Source organism: Pongo abelii, chromosome 2 (assembly GCF_028885655.2).
Source record: "Pongo abelii isolate AG06213 chromosome 2, NHGRI_mPonAbe1-v2.0_pri, whole genome shotgun sequence".
NCBI classification, from domain to species: Eukaryota; Metazoa; Chordata; class Mammalia; order Primates; family Hominidae; genus Pongo; species Pongo abelii.
The window spans coordinates 16,039,098-16,055,754 of record NC_085928.1 but is presented as its reverse complement, the minus strand read 5'-3'; the positions used below and the strand labels follow the sequence as shown (position 1 = coordinate 16,055,754).

The window sequence follows — 16,657 nt, the reverse complement described above, 5'->3', positions numbered from 1 at the left end:
AGGTGGGAGGATCACTTGAGCCCAGGAAGTTGAAGCTGCAGTGAGCTATGAGTGTGCCAATGCAGTCCAGCCTGGGCAATACAGTGAGACCCTATCTCAAAAAAAAGTTAAAAATAAAATACTGTTTAAGTTGCCAGTATATGGGGCTTTTACTTACTCGCAATCAAACCTAATCCTAACTGGTACAGTGGAAATGATTATTTAGCTGCATTTCAGATGAGGAAAATCAAGACTCAAAGGAACTGGCCTAACAACATACAGACAATGCTCATCAGAGGTAGGTTCAAACCCACATCTCTCTGCCTCAAAGCTGGTACTCTTAACCACCAAGCTTTCCTGTCTTCTCTAAATTGGGTGGAAAAACTCCACATTCTGGGTCCCTTATCAGCCTAAAATGAGCAGTTATCTCTGGATCCTGAAGGACAGGTATGAGATGAACTTGAATAAAGATAAAATGCCAGTATTTTAAGAGTAAATGTAACTCAAGAAGAGTTTCAGTTCTAGTGGGCACTCAGGTTTTTTGTGTACCTCCATTAGGATAGATGAATGATTTATATATATATTTGCTGTATATTCATTTATTTTTAATTTTAAGGTCAGGGGTACATGTGCAGGTTTGTTACATAGGTAAACGTGTGCCATGGTGGTTTGCTGCACAGATCATCCCATCACCTAGGTATTAAGCCCAGCATCCATTAGCTGTTCCTCCTGACGCTCTTCCTCCTACACCCCGGCACCCTCCAACAGGCCGCAGTGTGTATTGTTCCCCCCGTGTGTCCATGCATTCTCGTCATCCAGCTTCCACTTATAAGATCATCAGGGTGGACAGACAACCTACAGAATGCGAGAAAATTTTTGCAATCTATCCATCTGACAAATGTCTAATATCCAGCATCTACAAGGAATTTAAAATGAATGGTTAATATTTATGTTCAAGTTTAGCAAAGTCAATAAATATTCACTAAAGCCCTTTTGTGGGTCCAGCATTATGTCAGGCACCGAGGAGATGTAAAGAGAAACAAGACCCTTTTCTGTCCTGAAAGGGTTTAAAATCCAGTCAAAGGCATCAGGGCAGCCTCCATGTGAAGTGCAGTGGCAGTTCCAGCTCCCTCACCCACAGTAAGTGCCACGGAACCTTAGCATTACAGACTTGCTCCTGCTAAGTTGGTGGTAATATCTGCAATTCTTTATTATCTGTTTGTCAAGAAATGTTTATTGAGGAAATGAAACAAAAATGCAAGGTCACGCACCAGTGGACCTAACTTTGACTTCTGTTTCCTTCTCTTTCTACGTCAATATCTACAATTTTTTCCTACCCACTATTTTCCAAACCTACTACCTTTCCCAGAAATAAGTTTACCCCAGACTTGGAAAAATGATGAAAGTGCTTTTAAAAAACTCCCCCTCAGGGTATGATGTGTATTGTAAATCTGCTCTAATTTTTATTGGTGACATAAAGAGTATTTTAGGGATGTCAGAGTAAAAAGAGTTTTCAGATATGTTAATATTTTAAAGGATCTAAGGACTGATTTGACAGGGTCATCTCAAATGATGCAGGCATAGGCAAAAAAGTGTCAGAAAACAAGGGCTTCAGGAAGTCCCAACAAGCCTGGAGACAGAAATAAAAACAGAGAGGAATACTAATGTATTCCTGTGGTAGTAAGAATGAAGCAGGGTTTGAGCCAAAGGTGGCTGGGAGTAGAAGTAGTGGAAGGTATTTACCTTCATGTTTTTAGGAAAAAAAAAAAAATAAGGGCAGGGACTAGCTACTATGGGGATTTCCATCCTTCAGAAACTGTTCAGGTAATTTGCTAATTAAAGAGGCTTGAAACTTTGAGGTCAGATAAGAACAAATTCTGCTGGCTTTGGAAAAGGCAGAACCACCTTGGATCTTTGAAGATGCCCCTGAAGACTAGAAAAGAAGGACAGATGTACCCTAAAACTGAGGGCTGGCTTGGGGAAATCAGATGCCGAATGTAAAAAAAAAAAATATCAGACTTAAGTGTTATAGACAAAACTGAAAGCAATTATTAAACTGGTTCCCGTTAAGTGACCTACATTTAAACAGTCAGAATATTCACTGATTCCTTGATATTGTAGCAACGGCCACCATGAGTGGCCCACTGGGTGTATTCTTCCCTTTTTCCCCTTTTAACTAACAAATATTTATTTAACACAGCACATAAAGCCCATTGAAATAGGCTCTGAATTCAGTGCTGGTCTATGGCAGCAACTGTGGATTACACAATAGAAATATGAGGAGCTAGGCTAAGCCATTTACCCAAAAGTACACGGAGTGATAACTAATGCTTACTGCCCACTTCCTGTTTGCTAAATGCTGTATACATATTATCTTAGTCCCCACAAATCTCTATGAGCTAGGTACTATGGCAAGTCCCATTTTATAGAAATTGAGGCTGAAAAATCGGAGAGGCTTGCCCAGGTTCATATACCCTGTAAATGCAGAATTGGGATGCACACCCGCACCTGACTCCAGAGTCAGGGCTCTCTCCACTACTCCCTGCACTGGGCACAGAGAATAGATAGGCTTTAGACACAGCTCTCATGTATTGCGCTAGATATTCACTTTGGAGTAGGGAGGAAGATACCATGATGCCCGTCGTTCAGATGAAGAAACAGAAGCCAAAGAAAATAACTGATCATTGGTCACTGAGCTAGTGAGAGGAAGCACTAGGACTCTCACTTGGGGCTTTTTAGTCCAAGCCCAGTGTTCTTTCCTCTATCAGTGGAGGACAGTGGTCTCAAGGTGGTCATCTGCTCAGAGGACCCTATTTCCTTCCATATGAACAACAGGAATAGCCGGAGGGAAACTCAGGGACCTGGGGTTTCAGTAGGCCCTGAGGTTTCAGTAGGCCCTGAGAGCAATTTGTGGAAGGAATCAAAGAAACCTGATCCACACCTTAGCCCTGAATCTCAGAAAAGCAAAGGGAACCATTCACCCCTAGACCTTTAGCCAAAGCTATAGATAGCAACAGAACAACCTCTGGTCCAGAGACCAACTTCCAGGGAAGTAACTTCAGCTGGTGCAGCACATTCTGTGAAGCTGGCACTTTCCTCAAACAATGACAGTGACCAAGTAGACCAACAGGCAGCAGAAAGAAATGGGAAATCCCACGCTGACTCAGCCTGCCAGGCCTGGTGTCTGCACCTCCCCCTACCCCCAGTTCCCCTGACACCTCCCCCGCACTCACGGTTCTGGATGGTGATCTTGCGCTGCCGGTAATCTACCCCCAGCACGGGCTCATTCTGCCCCCGCCGCTGGGCCACGATGCGAACTTCCCGCTGGTTGTCGTTGCAGTCATTGGATGGGTCTTGGCCCAGGGATAAAGCTGCCTGGTATGCTGAGGAGAGACGGCACACTAGAGTCACACAGCAATAGGGGGTTCCCACAAAAAAAGGTTCCCTTCCTGCTCCGGGCGTGAGACACAGTGAAGTGTCTCAATTTTTCCCAGGACTATTCATCCCTTGGAACTCTTGTTAATCATGAAGATCCTGATTCCGCAGGTCTAGAGTGGGGTCTGAGATTCTCATTTCTAATATGCTCCCTGGCGATACCAGACACCACATTTTGAGCAGCCAGACTCCTGACCATCATTTTCATACCAGCTCTATTCTAACTTCCTTTGTCTCATTTTCAGAGTTACCCCAGCCTCTCTCTGCTCCCATGGAATTCATCCACCTGCCCTTAAAACATAAGGTCACATGCCTGTAGCCCCACCTACTCGGGAGGCTAAGGCAGGAGAGTCACTTGAACCCAGGAGGCAGAGGTTGCGATGAGTTGAGATCATGCCATTGCACTCTAGCCTGGGCAACAAGAGCGAAACTCCATCTCAAAACAAAAACAAAAACAAAAACAAAAACAAACCAAAAAAAAAAAAACCAAAACAGAAAATATAGGGTCTGAGAGCTGCTATATCTGCCCCTGGCAAATGCCTGCTCCCCTAGCCTGTCCTCCCTGGCCACTTAACTCAGGCATTTTAAGAGTAACCCCCAGGAAACAATGCCTCAATTTAGAGAGGAGTCTTCTGGGGACAATGGCAGACTCAGTGTGTGTCTCAGACAGCTCTTGAGGTTCTACTCAAATCATATTGTGAGACATTAGCTCAAGGGCTCAAAAAGGTAAAGACTAATGCCTCCCTCTCCCTTTGCTTCTTCTCAGGAGGCTCACTTTTTCCTATAAACAGGGTGTCCACTTCTATTCTCAAAATCTCCAAAAAATTAATTGTCTTGGTGCTAACAGTGGGGTGGTTCTAGGTTCCTTTGTTCTTTGAGAGAAGGCAGAAATGGGCAACTAGGAAAGAGCTCTGAACCAGACAGCACAACCCACATGCCTGGGGCAGTTGTTACTGAAAGGCAGGACTGGCCAACTCTAAGGCAGAGTTGTGTAGCACTAAGAGAGTCCCCACAGTTAAAGGGCTGCTTGGGGGGCACTGGAGGGCTTAGTCAGCAGAGGAATGACCATCTTCCCGAAGGCAGACTGAAGAAGGGAATATAGCAAGGAGCAAGAGACTTCACAAATGACCACTCATCATTTGTGCTGAGTGTTGAGTCTTCTTGCCTGCATTCTAAGGTGGTGGGGGTGAGGGGAGGCGGGCCTGCATCATCAGCTCAGCACACTGGCATGGAACCAGGAATGGACAGGGAGGCAGGACTTTTGCCTAATGTTTAAGTTTCTTTAAATTTTTTTGAGAACAAAGCAGGAAAAAATTTTAAAATAAACTAGTATGTGACCTTGAATACATTATTTCATCTACCTGGGCTCCGTTTGTTTATCTATCAAACAGAGGAGCTGCATTAGGTGATCTTTGTGTCTTCTCCTCACTACCAAGATTTGTAATCCTAAATAATCCCTCAACCCTAACCGCAGTATGTCACAGAGGTGTCTGGGACCCACAGAGGGCCAAGGGGGTAAGGATACTCACATGCTGAGTAGTAGTCAAAGATAGGGTCCTTGCAGAAGGACTTGAAGCGCCATGTCACCACCACGTCCTGGAGCTGGGCAGAGGTGGTGTAGTCACATTTGAGGATGATAGAGGCAAACAGGGTGACATAGCGTTCTGTGTGCTGGACTGTCACAAGCAAGGACAGGCACCCTAAAGCCAAGAGCAGGAGAAAATGCTGAAGGTGACCTACATCTGCTCATGGGTAAGAAAAGCAATGCAAATGAGCAAAAGATATTGCCTGCCATCCTGCCTGACCCTGGCTAGGAGCTCACAGACAGAGTCTGGGTTCTTACTCACCTGGGCGGGTGGGGTGGGGTGAGAACACACTCAGCAGCCTCAGAGGGACATAAGAAGAAAGGAGTGAGGAAAACTCCCAGGAATTTACAGTGCATTAACAGTGATGACATATCCAACAACAATATAAGGATTGTATCAAAATAAAGCCACATTTGTACTAAAGTGACACTGCTAATATATTTTTTTTTCCTCACATCACGTCTCTTCTTAAAGTGGTTTCCCATTTCCTAAGGATAAAGTTCAAGCTCCCTAACCAGGCCTACGAAACCCGTTAGGTCAGCCTACTGCCCTTCTCATCTGCCCCATGTCCCTTCACGTCCCATCTCCCACTCGAGGGGTCAGCCATTCTGAGCTTTTCTAAGAATGCTAAGACCATTCTCTTCTCCAGGTGCAGCTCTCTCAGCCTGGAGCACTCTTCCACATCACCTGCCACTGCTCCACTCTCTTCCCTGGGCTAATTATGATTCGTGCCTTGGGACCTCAGCTGAACAGGGTTTCTACTTCTGTCTAGCCCGTAGACAGGGTTCTGTGTCTGGAACCCTACCTCTTCCAGCAGCCCTCCTGTCTACAAGTCTGGGAGAGGGGCCTCCCTATTTTTTTCCTAAGTGCGTCATCCTACCCCTAGGCAGCACTTTTCATGCTTCTTGTTGATGGTCTGCTCACTGTGGGCTCAGAGAAAAACGCAGTCGGCCTTCTCAAAGTCATTGCTCAAATACCAGTGCCCAGTACTGTGCCTGTCACCTACTTGGCACCCAACAAATGCTTGTTGAATAAATGATGGAATGAATGACTAAGAATATATTAACCAGTGGAAATTCAGCAGTACAGGCAGTCAGCATAAGCATAGAGCAAATAAAACAGATGTGACAAACTGGATCAAGAAAAACTTTAAGAAATTAAGAGGAGATTTTTCCTTTTAAAAAATATCCTCTCCCTACCCTCCAAACCTACAGGCATACTTAAAGCTCCAGGTGTGCCTTGATAAGGGATTAGGTAGCACCAAAATGTCAGGTGGGACTTTGGCACAGTCAGGGGTCCAGACATAACCAGCACCTTGGAACATTCCTATGTTAGTTTTGTTTCTAGGCCGAGTTATAAAGGGGTTCTCTAGTGGGAGGTTTAATGTGGAGCAGTAGTACTCAAACTCGAGTATGCATCACCAGAGGACTTGTGACAGCCCAGATCACTGAGCCCTATGCTAGGAGTTTCTAGTTCCCATAGGATTTGGGTGAGGCCCAGTGACACACATTTTTTTTTCTTTTTTTTTCTTTTCTTTCTTTCTTTTTTTTTTTTGAGATAGAGTCTCACTCTGTCACCGAGGCTGGAGTGCAATGGCACGATCTCAGCTCACTGCAACCTCCACCTCTCAGGTTCATGGGATTCTCCTGCCTCAGCCTGCCAAGTAGCTGGGATCACAGGCGCCTACCATCATGCCTGGCTAATTTTTGTATTTTTTAGTAGACGCAGGGTTTCACTGTGTTGGCCAGGCTAGGCTCAAACTCCTGACCTCAAATGATCCACCCACCTCAGCCTCCCAAAGTGCTGGGATTACAGGTGTGAGCCACTGAGCCCGGCCTGAGCCACTGCACCTGGCCTTCTTTTTTTCTTTCTTTCTTTCTTTTTTCTTTTTTTTTTTTTGAGATACAGTCTTGCTCTGTTGCCCAGGCTAGAGTGCAGTGGTGCAATCATGGCTCATTGCAACCTTGACCTCCTGGGTTCAAGTGATCCTCCCGTCTCAGCCTCCCAAGTAGCTGAGACTACGGGCGTGCACCACCATGCCTGACTAACTTTTTAATTTTTTAGTAGAGATGAAGTCTTGCTATGTTCTGGTCTTGAACTCCTAACCTCAAGCAATCCTCCAGCCTCAGCCTCCCAAAGTGCTGGGGTTATAGGCGTGAGCCACTGCACACAGCAATTGATATAAATTTCTAACTAATTTCCAGGAGATGCTGATGCTACTGCTCTGAGGACCATACTCTGAGAACCACTGGTGTAGACTCAATTTAAAACACACACACACACACACACACACACACACACACACACACACACAGGCTTTAGATTCAGATGCAGCTGGGTTCAAATCAAACTTTAATATTTACTTGAATTTTGAACAAGTTATTTACTCTCTCTGAGCTCGTTTCTGAGCCATGAATGGAGATGATGATAGTGCTAGCCTCACAGGTCCTTGCAAGAATGCAATGAGATAATCCACTGTCCTTGGCATGAAGCCTTGCACATACACTGCCACATTAGTGTTAGTATGTGAGTCTCTTCCCTTTTTCCCCTTATTACGAGGGCCAAGGAGAAAGAGGTTGGAGTTGGGGTTTTCTCCAACAGAGTTTTCAAACGGAGCCACCTTCATTTTGACCAAGGTACTCCCACAAACAAAACAAATGTAGTTATTATCTTACGGAGCAGCTAGGTGGGCATGTCTTGAAGGCTAGAGTCACATGATTCTTGGGTCCTGCCTAACCTACTGGTCACAGCCCTTATAAGACTGTCCTCTTAAACTTCTGATAGGCACCTGCATCTGGGTTCCTCACATCCATAGACAGACAGCAGAATGCTGTTTAGGACAGGCACTCACAGAAATGGCCTGACAACCTTTCTCCAGGACTGGGCTGTGATGCAGATGCCCCATGGCAGATGTGCTGGATAGAGACTCTGCAGCAGTGCAGGTGAGAGCTGTGGGCAGGAAGACTTCATGAAAGGAAATGACTTAACCTAGGCTCCAAGAAGCAGGTAGAACTAAGATCACGCATGAGAAGTAGGAAGAAGGCAGAGAAAATCGTTGTTTCAGTAAGCAAGAAAGGAGGGAGCAAAGAGCCTTATCAGGAAGGGGCAGTTACTTGGGTAACCTGGGGGAAACCAATCTAGCTGTGTCTCCAGCTTTATGGAAAACAGAGAAGATAAATAAGTCCGGGCTGGTGGTGGTGAGTGGGAGGTGGGGCGATGGGGCGAAGTCTAAATCACAATCCAGTGTCAATTTCTTGTCCATGGATCATCACTGAAGTCTTTTCTGAAGAACAGTAATGGGTGAAAGTGGTGTTTTTAGGAAGATAGATGACTTCCCCACTCAGCTGTAAATGAAAAAAAATATCATTTTTAAAATAAACCTTGAGTGGTTTTGGGAAAAAAAGCTGCTGTCTCCATAAGCTGTAGAGTCCCAGAAATCAGGCCAATTAGAATGGAAGGGCCAGTGACCAGCATCTCAAGCCTAACATGGCTTTCTTAATCTAATCTTTGGTTCTTGTTCTTTCTCTCTGACTACCCCTTTGTGTGTTTTTTGTTTGTTTGTTTGTTTGTTTCTTTTCTTCCAGAACTGACCTGAAATAGACCTTGGAGATCTCACCAACCACAGTTTTATGTGAACAGTAGAAGCAGCCACAGATAAGATTTTCACAATGAATAGATTGCCATTGTCAACACTGGCTTATTTGGTTCCATAACACACATACCAATGAGAAGAGAGAGGAAAACACGGATATTGGTCTAAATAAAACCTTAGGTTCAACAGCATCTTCAAATATATTCTTTTATATATTAAATGTGATACCTGGGAGAAGATTAGCTGTGCTCACTTCCTGTACAACAAATCTGAGGCTTGGAAATTTAAGGGACTTGTCTGTGGTCATTCGTTTTTTCTAAGGGGGTCAGAGTCGAGATTCTGTCCCTGAGCAGTGCTCCTGCCTCTCAGCTTGGCTATTCTTTAAATAAAAGATAATTGGTATTCACAAGTTTGCAAATAATTTGAGCTGGGGGCCAGGCTATGTGAGCAATAATTAAAATATAACTGTTGCAGTCACTCTGACACGGTGAAATAAAGAACATGTAGGCTCTTTATTTGGCTGAATGTAATTTGATATAAATAGCAGTTTATTCAACACTCTAGTCAATATCACCTGTATAGAGGTAGAGCATTTGGGAGCAGGGAGACCAGGTTTGCTGGGGGTCAGAAAAGGAAATTTGGTTAGAGTCAGAAATTGCCGTGGGGTAGCTTTGAAGATTGCAGAATCTGACACCCTTGAGGAGGGGAAATGGGGAGAAAGGTGATCACTCAGTTCCCCTTCCATGAATGCCCTTATTGTGGACAAACCACATTTGGGGTGACACAACTCACCTATACCAACGTCAGCACTGACTTTGCTGCTTGGATACTCTTTTATCTTCTCTTCTATTTCATCCCTGTGTGAATATCAAGCCTTGATATCTGCCAGGTTCAACAAGTTCTGGCCATCTCGAGCTCATTCACGCTCTCTCCAGGGGTCTGCCAGCCAGCCCCACAGCATCCTGCGCAGACCTCACATGTCCACCCCCTGCCGTGTCTCTCTCTCTCTCTCTCTCTCTCTCTCTCACACACACACACACACACACACACACACACACACGGAAAGAGTCCCAGGAGAAGAGGTACTGAACAACCCAGCAAACTCTTTTCCCATTTCTCAGTTGTTGCTGTGGTTCCTTAGCATATATTATGCACCGGGTGATGTACATTCTTGGTCTCTAATTCTCACAAACCCCCTCAGCTGGGCAACAGCCCTGCTCATATAGGTGGGCAGAAGTTCAGTTCAGAGTATAAGCCACACCCCCACGTGTCCAACATCACATACCTAAAAAGTGTCAGCATCAGGATTTGAGCTTGGGCCTTGCTGACACCAAATCCCAATTTTTCCCAAGCAGGCAAGCTTGATCTTCCAAAGTAGAAGTCAGGCACCAGGCTCTTAAAAAGCAGTCGGATTTTCCAGATTGGGAAGGAAAGGCAGTAGCAAGACAGTCCATCTCAAAGGCAAAAATCTCCCCACTTTCTTTTCCTGTATCCTCTAACTTCTCTGTAAACCTAACCACACTAGGCACGCACAGAACTAAGCAGGTGGAGTTTTCAAGAAAGGACCCAAAGCAGCAAATCAGGCTGAAAATGTGAACAGGATCAAAAAAGAGAAATGCCCTGATTATAGTCATCCTAGTTACAACTTTGCTCTTTCAGGCTTACTACAAGTTTTCAAATTCTTAATTTTTTTTCTATTCTTAAATTTCCTTTATCCTGTGGCATTTTCTCCTCCCCAGTTCATTGACTCCTCATTTCCTAGCTGTCTCTATCATTTTCTTTTAAAAACGTTAATTCTAGAGCCTGACTCCCTGAGTTCAGATTCTGTCTCCAATCCCTAACAGCTGAATGGTAATGTAATATAAGCAGCAGTTTATTAAACACTCTAGTCAACATTAGTTGCTGGGGGTCAGAAAAGGGAATTTGGTTAGAGTCAGAAGTTGACCCAGCAAGTTATTTCCAAACTATTGTTTTCCTTTGTATGCAAAACTGAGATGAAGATAATACCTGCCTCAGAGGGTTGTGGTGAGCATAAAAAAATGCCCCCCATTTAGCAAAGAGCCTGGCACATACAGACATTCAACAAACCTAAGCTATCATTTGTATCATTTGTATTTATCTTGACTACTTCAGGAGTTCCAGATCCACTGAGACTAGCATGTAAAAGCATTTTGAAAAAATGATACAAATGTAAACTATCATGATTGTCTTCTCTTTGCAAAATGAGTTGGTGCCTCAAAAGCTTCAAAAGTTTCGTAGCTTTGTACCCTGGTAGACTCATTCACAGCTTGCCTGGCTCTGTGAAAGAAGGGAAGGGGACCTGTCACTTGGGTAGAAAGGAAACTTCAGATGAGATATCAGAGCTCATGGGAAGGAGAGAAGGGGAAGGGGATTCTCTGATTCCCGCCATCAGGTACTTTCCAAGGCCAGGCTGCTGTGCTGAGTGGGGACTACCATCCTACACTAAAACAGAAGGAAACACACCAACCAGGGCAGAGTATCTTTACAACTAAATGTCATCTGTTCCTAAACACATGCACATCTTTGCACATTTTTTATTCCTCATTTCCTGTGTAGTATTAGATTGGGCAAGAAGGAGTTTTAGTTTCTAGAAGATACTCACACAGTATAGGAATATAGGTATATATTCTAAAATATTTTTTAAATTAAGAACTATTTTGAAGGACTAGATGGCACTTCCCCTCCTTTCCCACGAACGGGCCTGCTTGGAAGGGATGGTAGGCAGGGGGGTGAAGGCAGGTCTTTGCTGGCAAGGGACAGTGGCCTGGGACTGACAGGAATTGATTCCTGAGTGTTTTTCAGGTATACAATCACCCTGATTCCATGTGGCAGGTTAACAAAATGCACACAGGTTCAATACTATCAGAGTTTATGTCTGAGCAGGCTATCTCACCAAGCATATTTACCATCAGTGCTTGTTACATTTCCTCAGATAACAGTGCAAATATGAGAGGAATCAAGGAGAAGAGGGACTAGCTATGAACAAGAAGGAGCAAGACAAGAAGTGACTAGCCATGGACAAGAAGAGACAAAGACAAGAGGGAGTGGTCATGAACAAGAAGGAAAGGATGGGGAGAGCAGAGAGAGGAGGAGACCGGGAAAGCAGATGGGTGGGGAGAGGAATGATGTCTAGGTACTGTGTGTTTATCCAAGGTCTGGCAATGCAACACTCAATAGTGCAGCACCCCCTGAAAAGGAAAGTGCTATGTGCTGAGCACTTACTATGTTGTATGACACAGTATTGGGCGTTTTATTATACATTATCTCATTTAACCTTTGCAAGAAACTGATGAGATAAGCTTTACTTTCTCTCAATTTCATTGATGAGGAAAATTCTGAGAGATTAAGTAATCTGCTTAAGGCCACAGAGCTAGAAAGTAGCAAAGCTGGATTTAAGCTTAGACCTCCACTACACTACCATGTCTTCTGGATAAGTTTTCTAAATGGTTGAGATTTAACCCTTTGAGGAATATTCACACACTTAAGGGACATTCACAAATTTATTTTAATCATTTTGTACAGAAGCCCTTCTTTCTTTTTCTGTTTGTTAATACAAAATAAATAAGTGAGAAACTTCAAACAGTGGAGGGGGTATCAAGTAAAAAGTTCCTCCTTGCTCACCATGAATTCCACTTTCCAGAGGTACTGCTGTTGACAATTTGGTCTACATCCCTTCACATCTTTTCCTATGTTGTTGTTTTTTTAAAAATTAATCATATTATGTACATTGATTTGTGACTTTTTCTTCAAACTAATGATATATTGTATATCAGTATATGCAGATCTATTTTTTTAGTAACTGCATGAACATTTCACTCCATCAATGAGCCACTTTTATTTACATATTTTCCAAATTATGGACATTTAGGTTGTTTCTGACTTTTAAGTATTATAAGCAATGCTGACATGAATTACTGAAATGAATATGTTTATATAAGTACGTCTTCACATGCGTTCTTTTATTCCAGTAGAATATATATCTCAAAGTGAGCTAAAGGGAATAAGCCTTTTCTATTCAAATAGATACTTAGGGAAAGAAATGTATATTCCCATAAATAGTGAGTGACAGTCCCATGTTTCACCACAACCTATTCAAAAGGGGAAATATCAATCTTTAAATTTTTTTTTGATAAACTACTAAGTGAAATAAATAGCCACTCAGGTGGTTTGAACTTAACATCCTTTTGGTTACCAGGGGGAGAGGCCGAGACCTGGTTGAGGGGCAGATGCTTGGGGTTTCCCAAAGTCATTCACCCAGGTTAGTGACTCATGTCTCCACACACTAATCTCAGAGCACATGCAAATTTAGGCATGACCAGAACACACACATTCATTCATTTATTGAGTACACACTCTGAGCCAGTCACTAGTAGCAAATAAGAGATACAGGTTCCTGCAATCTTGGAACTTGTGCTCCTGGTAGGAGAGTCAATGATAAACAAGTAAACACACAGACAAAGTAGTTCCTGTCACGGATGAGTTTTATAGCATTGATCAGAAACTACGAGAGCATCGAATATTAAATCTTACTCCTGTACAATAAGGGACTAAAACAAACACATGTATCCAAATGCTCCTGATAGTTCTTCTTGGTTGTTTCAAATTCTAAATCAAGCCCAAAATCTAAATCAACATCCTTCCATACAAACTTGGGCCTCTCCCACATTTCCCATCTCAGTGAATGGAAAAGACCAAAAACTAGGAAGGAATCATCCTGGTATCTTTTCTTCCTTTGCTCTTGATATACAGTCTGACATGGTTTGGCTGTGTCCCCACCCAAATCTCATCTTGAATTGTAGTTCCCATAATCCGTATGTGTTGTGGGAGGGACCAGGTGGAGATAACTGAATCTTGGGGTGGTTTCCCCATTCTATTTTCATGATAGTGAGTTCTCACAAGATCCAGTGGTTTTATAAGGAGCTTCCCCTTCACTGGGCAATCATTTCTCCTGCCACCATGTGAAAAAGGACATGTTTGCTTCCCGTTCTGCCATGATTATAAGTTTCCTGAGGCCTCCCCAGCCCTGCAGAACTGTAAGTGAATTAAACCTCTTTCCTTTATAAATTACACAATCTCAGGCAGTTCTTTATAGCAGCATGAGAACGGACTAACACACAGTCTATCATCAGATTGGGCTTATTTATCGCTGAAATATTTCCAGAATCTCTCTCTCTCTCCAATTTCACTACTATCCTAGCACAAGCTACTATCATGTCCAGCCTCCATATCACCTGTGCTTACCTAGTACTGTACTCATGCATGTGCTGGTTCCCCCTGACAGGTGGATTCCACATTGCTCTTAGTCTCCCAATTCCTCCTCCTTAAAAACCTCTAACAGCTGTGCATTTCTGTTAAGATAAACACAAAACCTCCTACCATGACCCACGCAGACATGCACTTCTGGTCCTACACACTCCTCTGGCCTCAACTCCACCACTCTTCCTGCGGCTTCCTTCACTCAGTCCCGCTAACATTCTTCTCATCTCTCACACACACTAAGCTCCTATCCAGCAGTCTTGCAGATGCTATTACTTTGGTTTGAATTCATCGTTCCTCAGTACTCATGCATCATCCCTTCAGGGAGGGCCTCCTGACTGAGCGAAATCCATCTACTAAGTGCTCTTGTGGTACCTTGTATCCTTCTTTCCTGGCCTTGTCACAGTTGTATTTCTACATTCACTTGAATCCCCTTTAGACAATAAGCACCACCGGGGCCAGAGCCGTGATGGCTTTTGTTTGCCAGCACGATGTCTTGCACCAAGTGCACATTAAACATTTGCTAAACAAAAGAACAGATACATTCATGCAAGATAGACTAAATTGCTTGGAACAAATTTTAAGTGCCCTAAAATTTCAAAAAATGGTTAACATTAACCATGTCTAGTACAGCCAGACAAAAAGCAAGAAAGAAGGGTGTGTGTTGAGGAGAAAGGTTATACAATAAGACCATGCCTGTATCTGTGGGGACAAGGCTTCCCAGAGTAGTGAGCCCAGAATTAGTCAGCCTTGAATTTCAAACAAAGAGCTTTAGCCCAGTCTCATAAGCTATAGGGATCTAATGGAGCTTCTTTGGATGGAAGATTAAAATGAAAGTGGGAATGATTAACTCAGGTAGGTTTAACCTATCATCTGCATAGAGAATGGTTGGAAGTAGACGGAGAAGTAGCAGGACTAGAGGCAAGAAGATGCTTAAAGTAGGCTAGTATAAGAATTGTCACCCAAAATAGAAAAGAAGGGGCAGATCCTGGGACTAAGTAACAGAACTCAGTGATTACCTGGTTATGATAAATAAAAAAAGTGTCAAAATTGCTTTCCTCTGATTCCACCTTATCCCAAGAGTTGCAGATTGGGAGATCTAGAAAGAACTGGGGACATGGCCAGAGTCTTCTCAATTCTTTACTTTATTTTATTTATTTATTTTTGAGAAGGAGTCTCTTCTGCCCAGGCTGGAGTGAAATGGCGCGATCTCAGCTCACTGCAACCTCCGCCCCCCCCGGGTTCAAGTGATTCTCCTGCTTCAGCCTCCCGAGTAGCTTGGATTACAGGCACCTGCCACCACATTGGGCTAATTTTTGTATTTTTTGTAGAGAAGGGGTTTCGCCATGTTGGCCAGGCTGGTCGCGAACTCCTGACTTCAAATGATCCACCTGCCTTGGCCTCCCAAAGTGTTAGGATTACAGGCGTGAGCCACTGTGCCTGGCCAGAGTCTTCTCAATTCTTAAAACACACAATTTTATTTTCCCCCAAGGACTTCAGATAATGAAATAAATTATTATGGTAAAAGAAACCCAGGTAGACTGTACACTAATCACCCAACAGCTTGTTTCACTGCATTGTTGTTGGGGCAAGATGTTTAAACATGAGCATTTAGTTAGACATCCAGGAAGCAGACACCTGTTTCTATTTCTGTATACTAGAATTCAATTAAACAAAACAAACTTAAACTATCATCAGAGTGAACAGGCAGCCTACAGAATGGGAGAAAATTTTGCAATCTATCCATCTGACAAAGGGCTAATATCCAGAATCTACAAAGAACTTAAACAAATTTACAAGAAAAAAGCAAACAACCCCATCAAAAAATGGGCAAAGGATATGAACAGACACTTCTCAAAAGAAGACATTTATGCAGCCAACAGACATATGAAAAAATGCTGGTCATCACTGGTCATTAGAGAAAAGCAAATCAAAACCACAATGAGATACCATCTGATGCCAGTTAGAATGGTGATCATTAAAAGTCAGGAAACGACAGATGCTGGAGAGGTTGTGGAAAAATAGGAACGCTTTTATACTGTTGGTGGGAGCGTAAATTAGTTCAACCATTGTGGAAGACAGTGTGGTGATTCCTCAAGGATCTAGAACTAGAAATACCATTTGACCCAGTAATCCCATTACTGGGCATATATCCAAAGGATTATAAATCATTCTACGATAGAGACACATGCACACATATGTCTATTTCAGCACTATTCACAAGAGCAAAGACTTGGAACCAACCCAAATGTCCATCAATGATAGACTGGATTAAGAAAATGTGGCACATATACACCATGGAATACTATACATCCATAAAAAAGGATGAGTTCATGTCCTTTGCAGGGACATTGATGAAGCTGGGAACCATCATTCTCAGCAAACTATCACAAGGACAAAAAACCAAACACCGCATGTTCTCACTCATAAGTGGGAGTTGAATAATGAGAACACATGGACACAGGGAGGGGAACATCACATACCAGGGCCTGTTGGGGTGGGAGGGTAGGGGAGGGATAACATTAGGAGAAATACCTAATGTAGGTGACGGGTTGATGGGTGCAGCAAACCACTATGGCATGTGTATACCTATGTAACAAAAGTGCACATTCTGCACATGTAACCCAGTATAATTTAAAAAAACAAACAAACAAACAAACAAAAACCTGCTCCACAGTATGAAATAGGAGAGAGAGCAATGGAGAAAGGGTGAAGACACCAGGGTTCTGGTCCCAGTTCTCAAACTAACTCCACTCTGTCAACCTGAGACACATGACTTGGGTCCAGA

General features: G+C 43.2%; 1 protein-coding gene across 1 annotated transcript in view; it reads right to left on the bottom strand.

Moving 5' to 3' along the window:
- Window positions 1–16,657, bottom strand: part of ILDR1 (immunoglobulin like domain containing receptor 1) — a 34,985-nt gene that overhangs the window by 14,133 nt on the left and 4,195 nt on the right. The window contains 2 exon segments of the mRNA NM_001132679.1: window positions 3,213–3,362; window positions 4,944–5,114. Coding sequence (NP_001126151.1) covers window positions 3,213–3,362; window positions 4,944–5,114 — 321 coding nt within the window.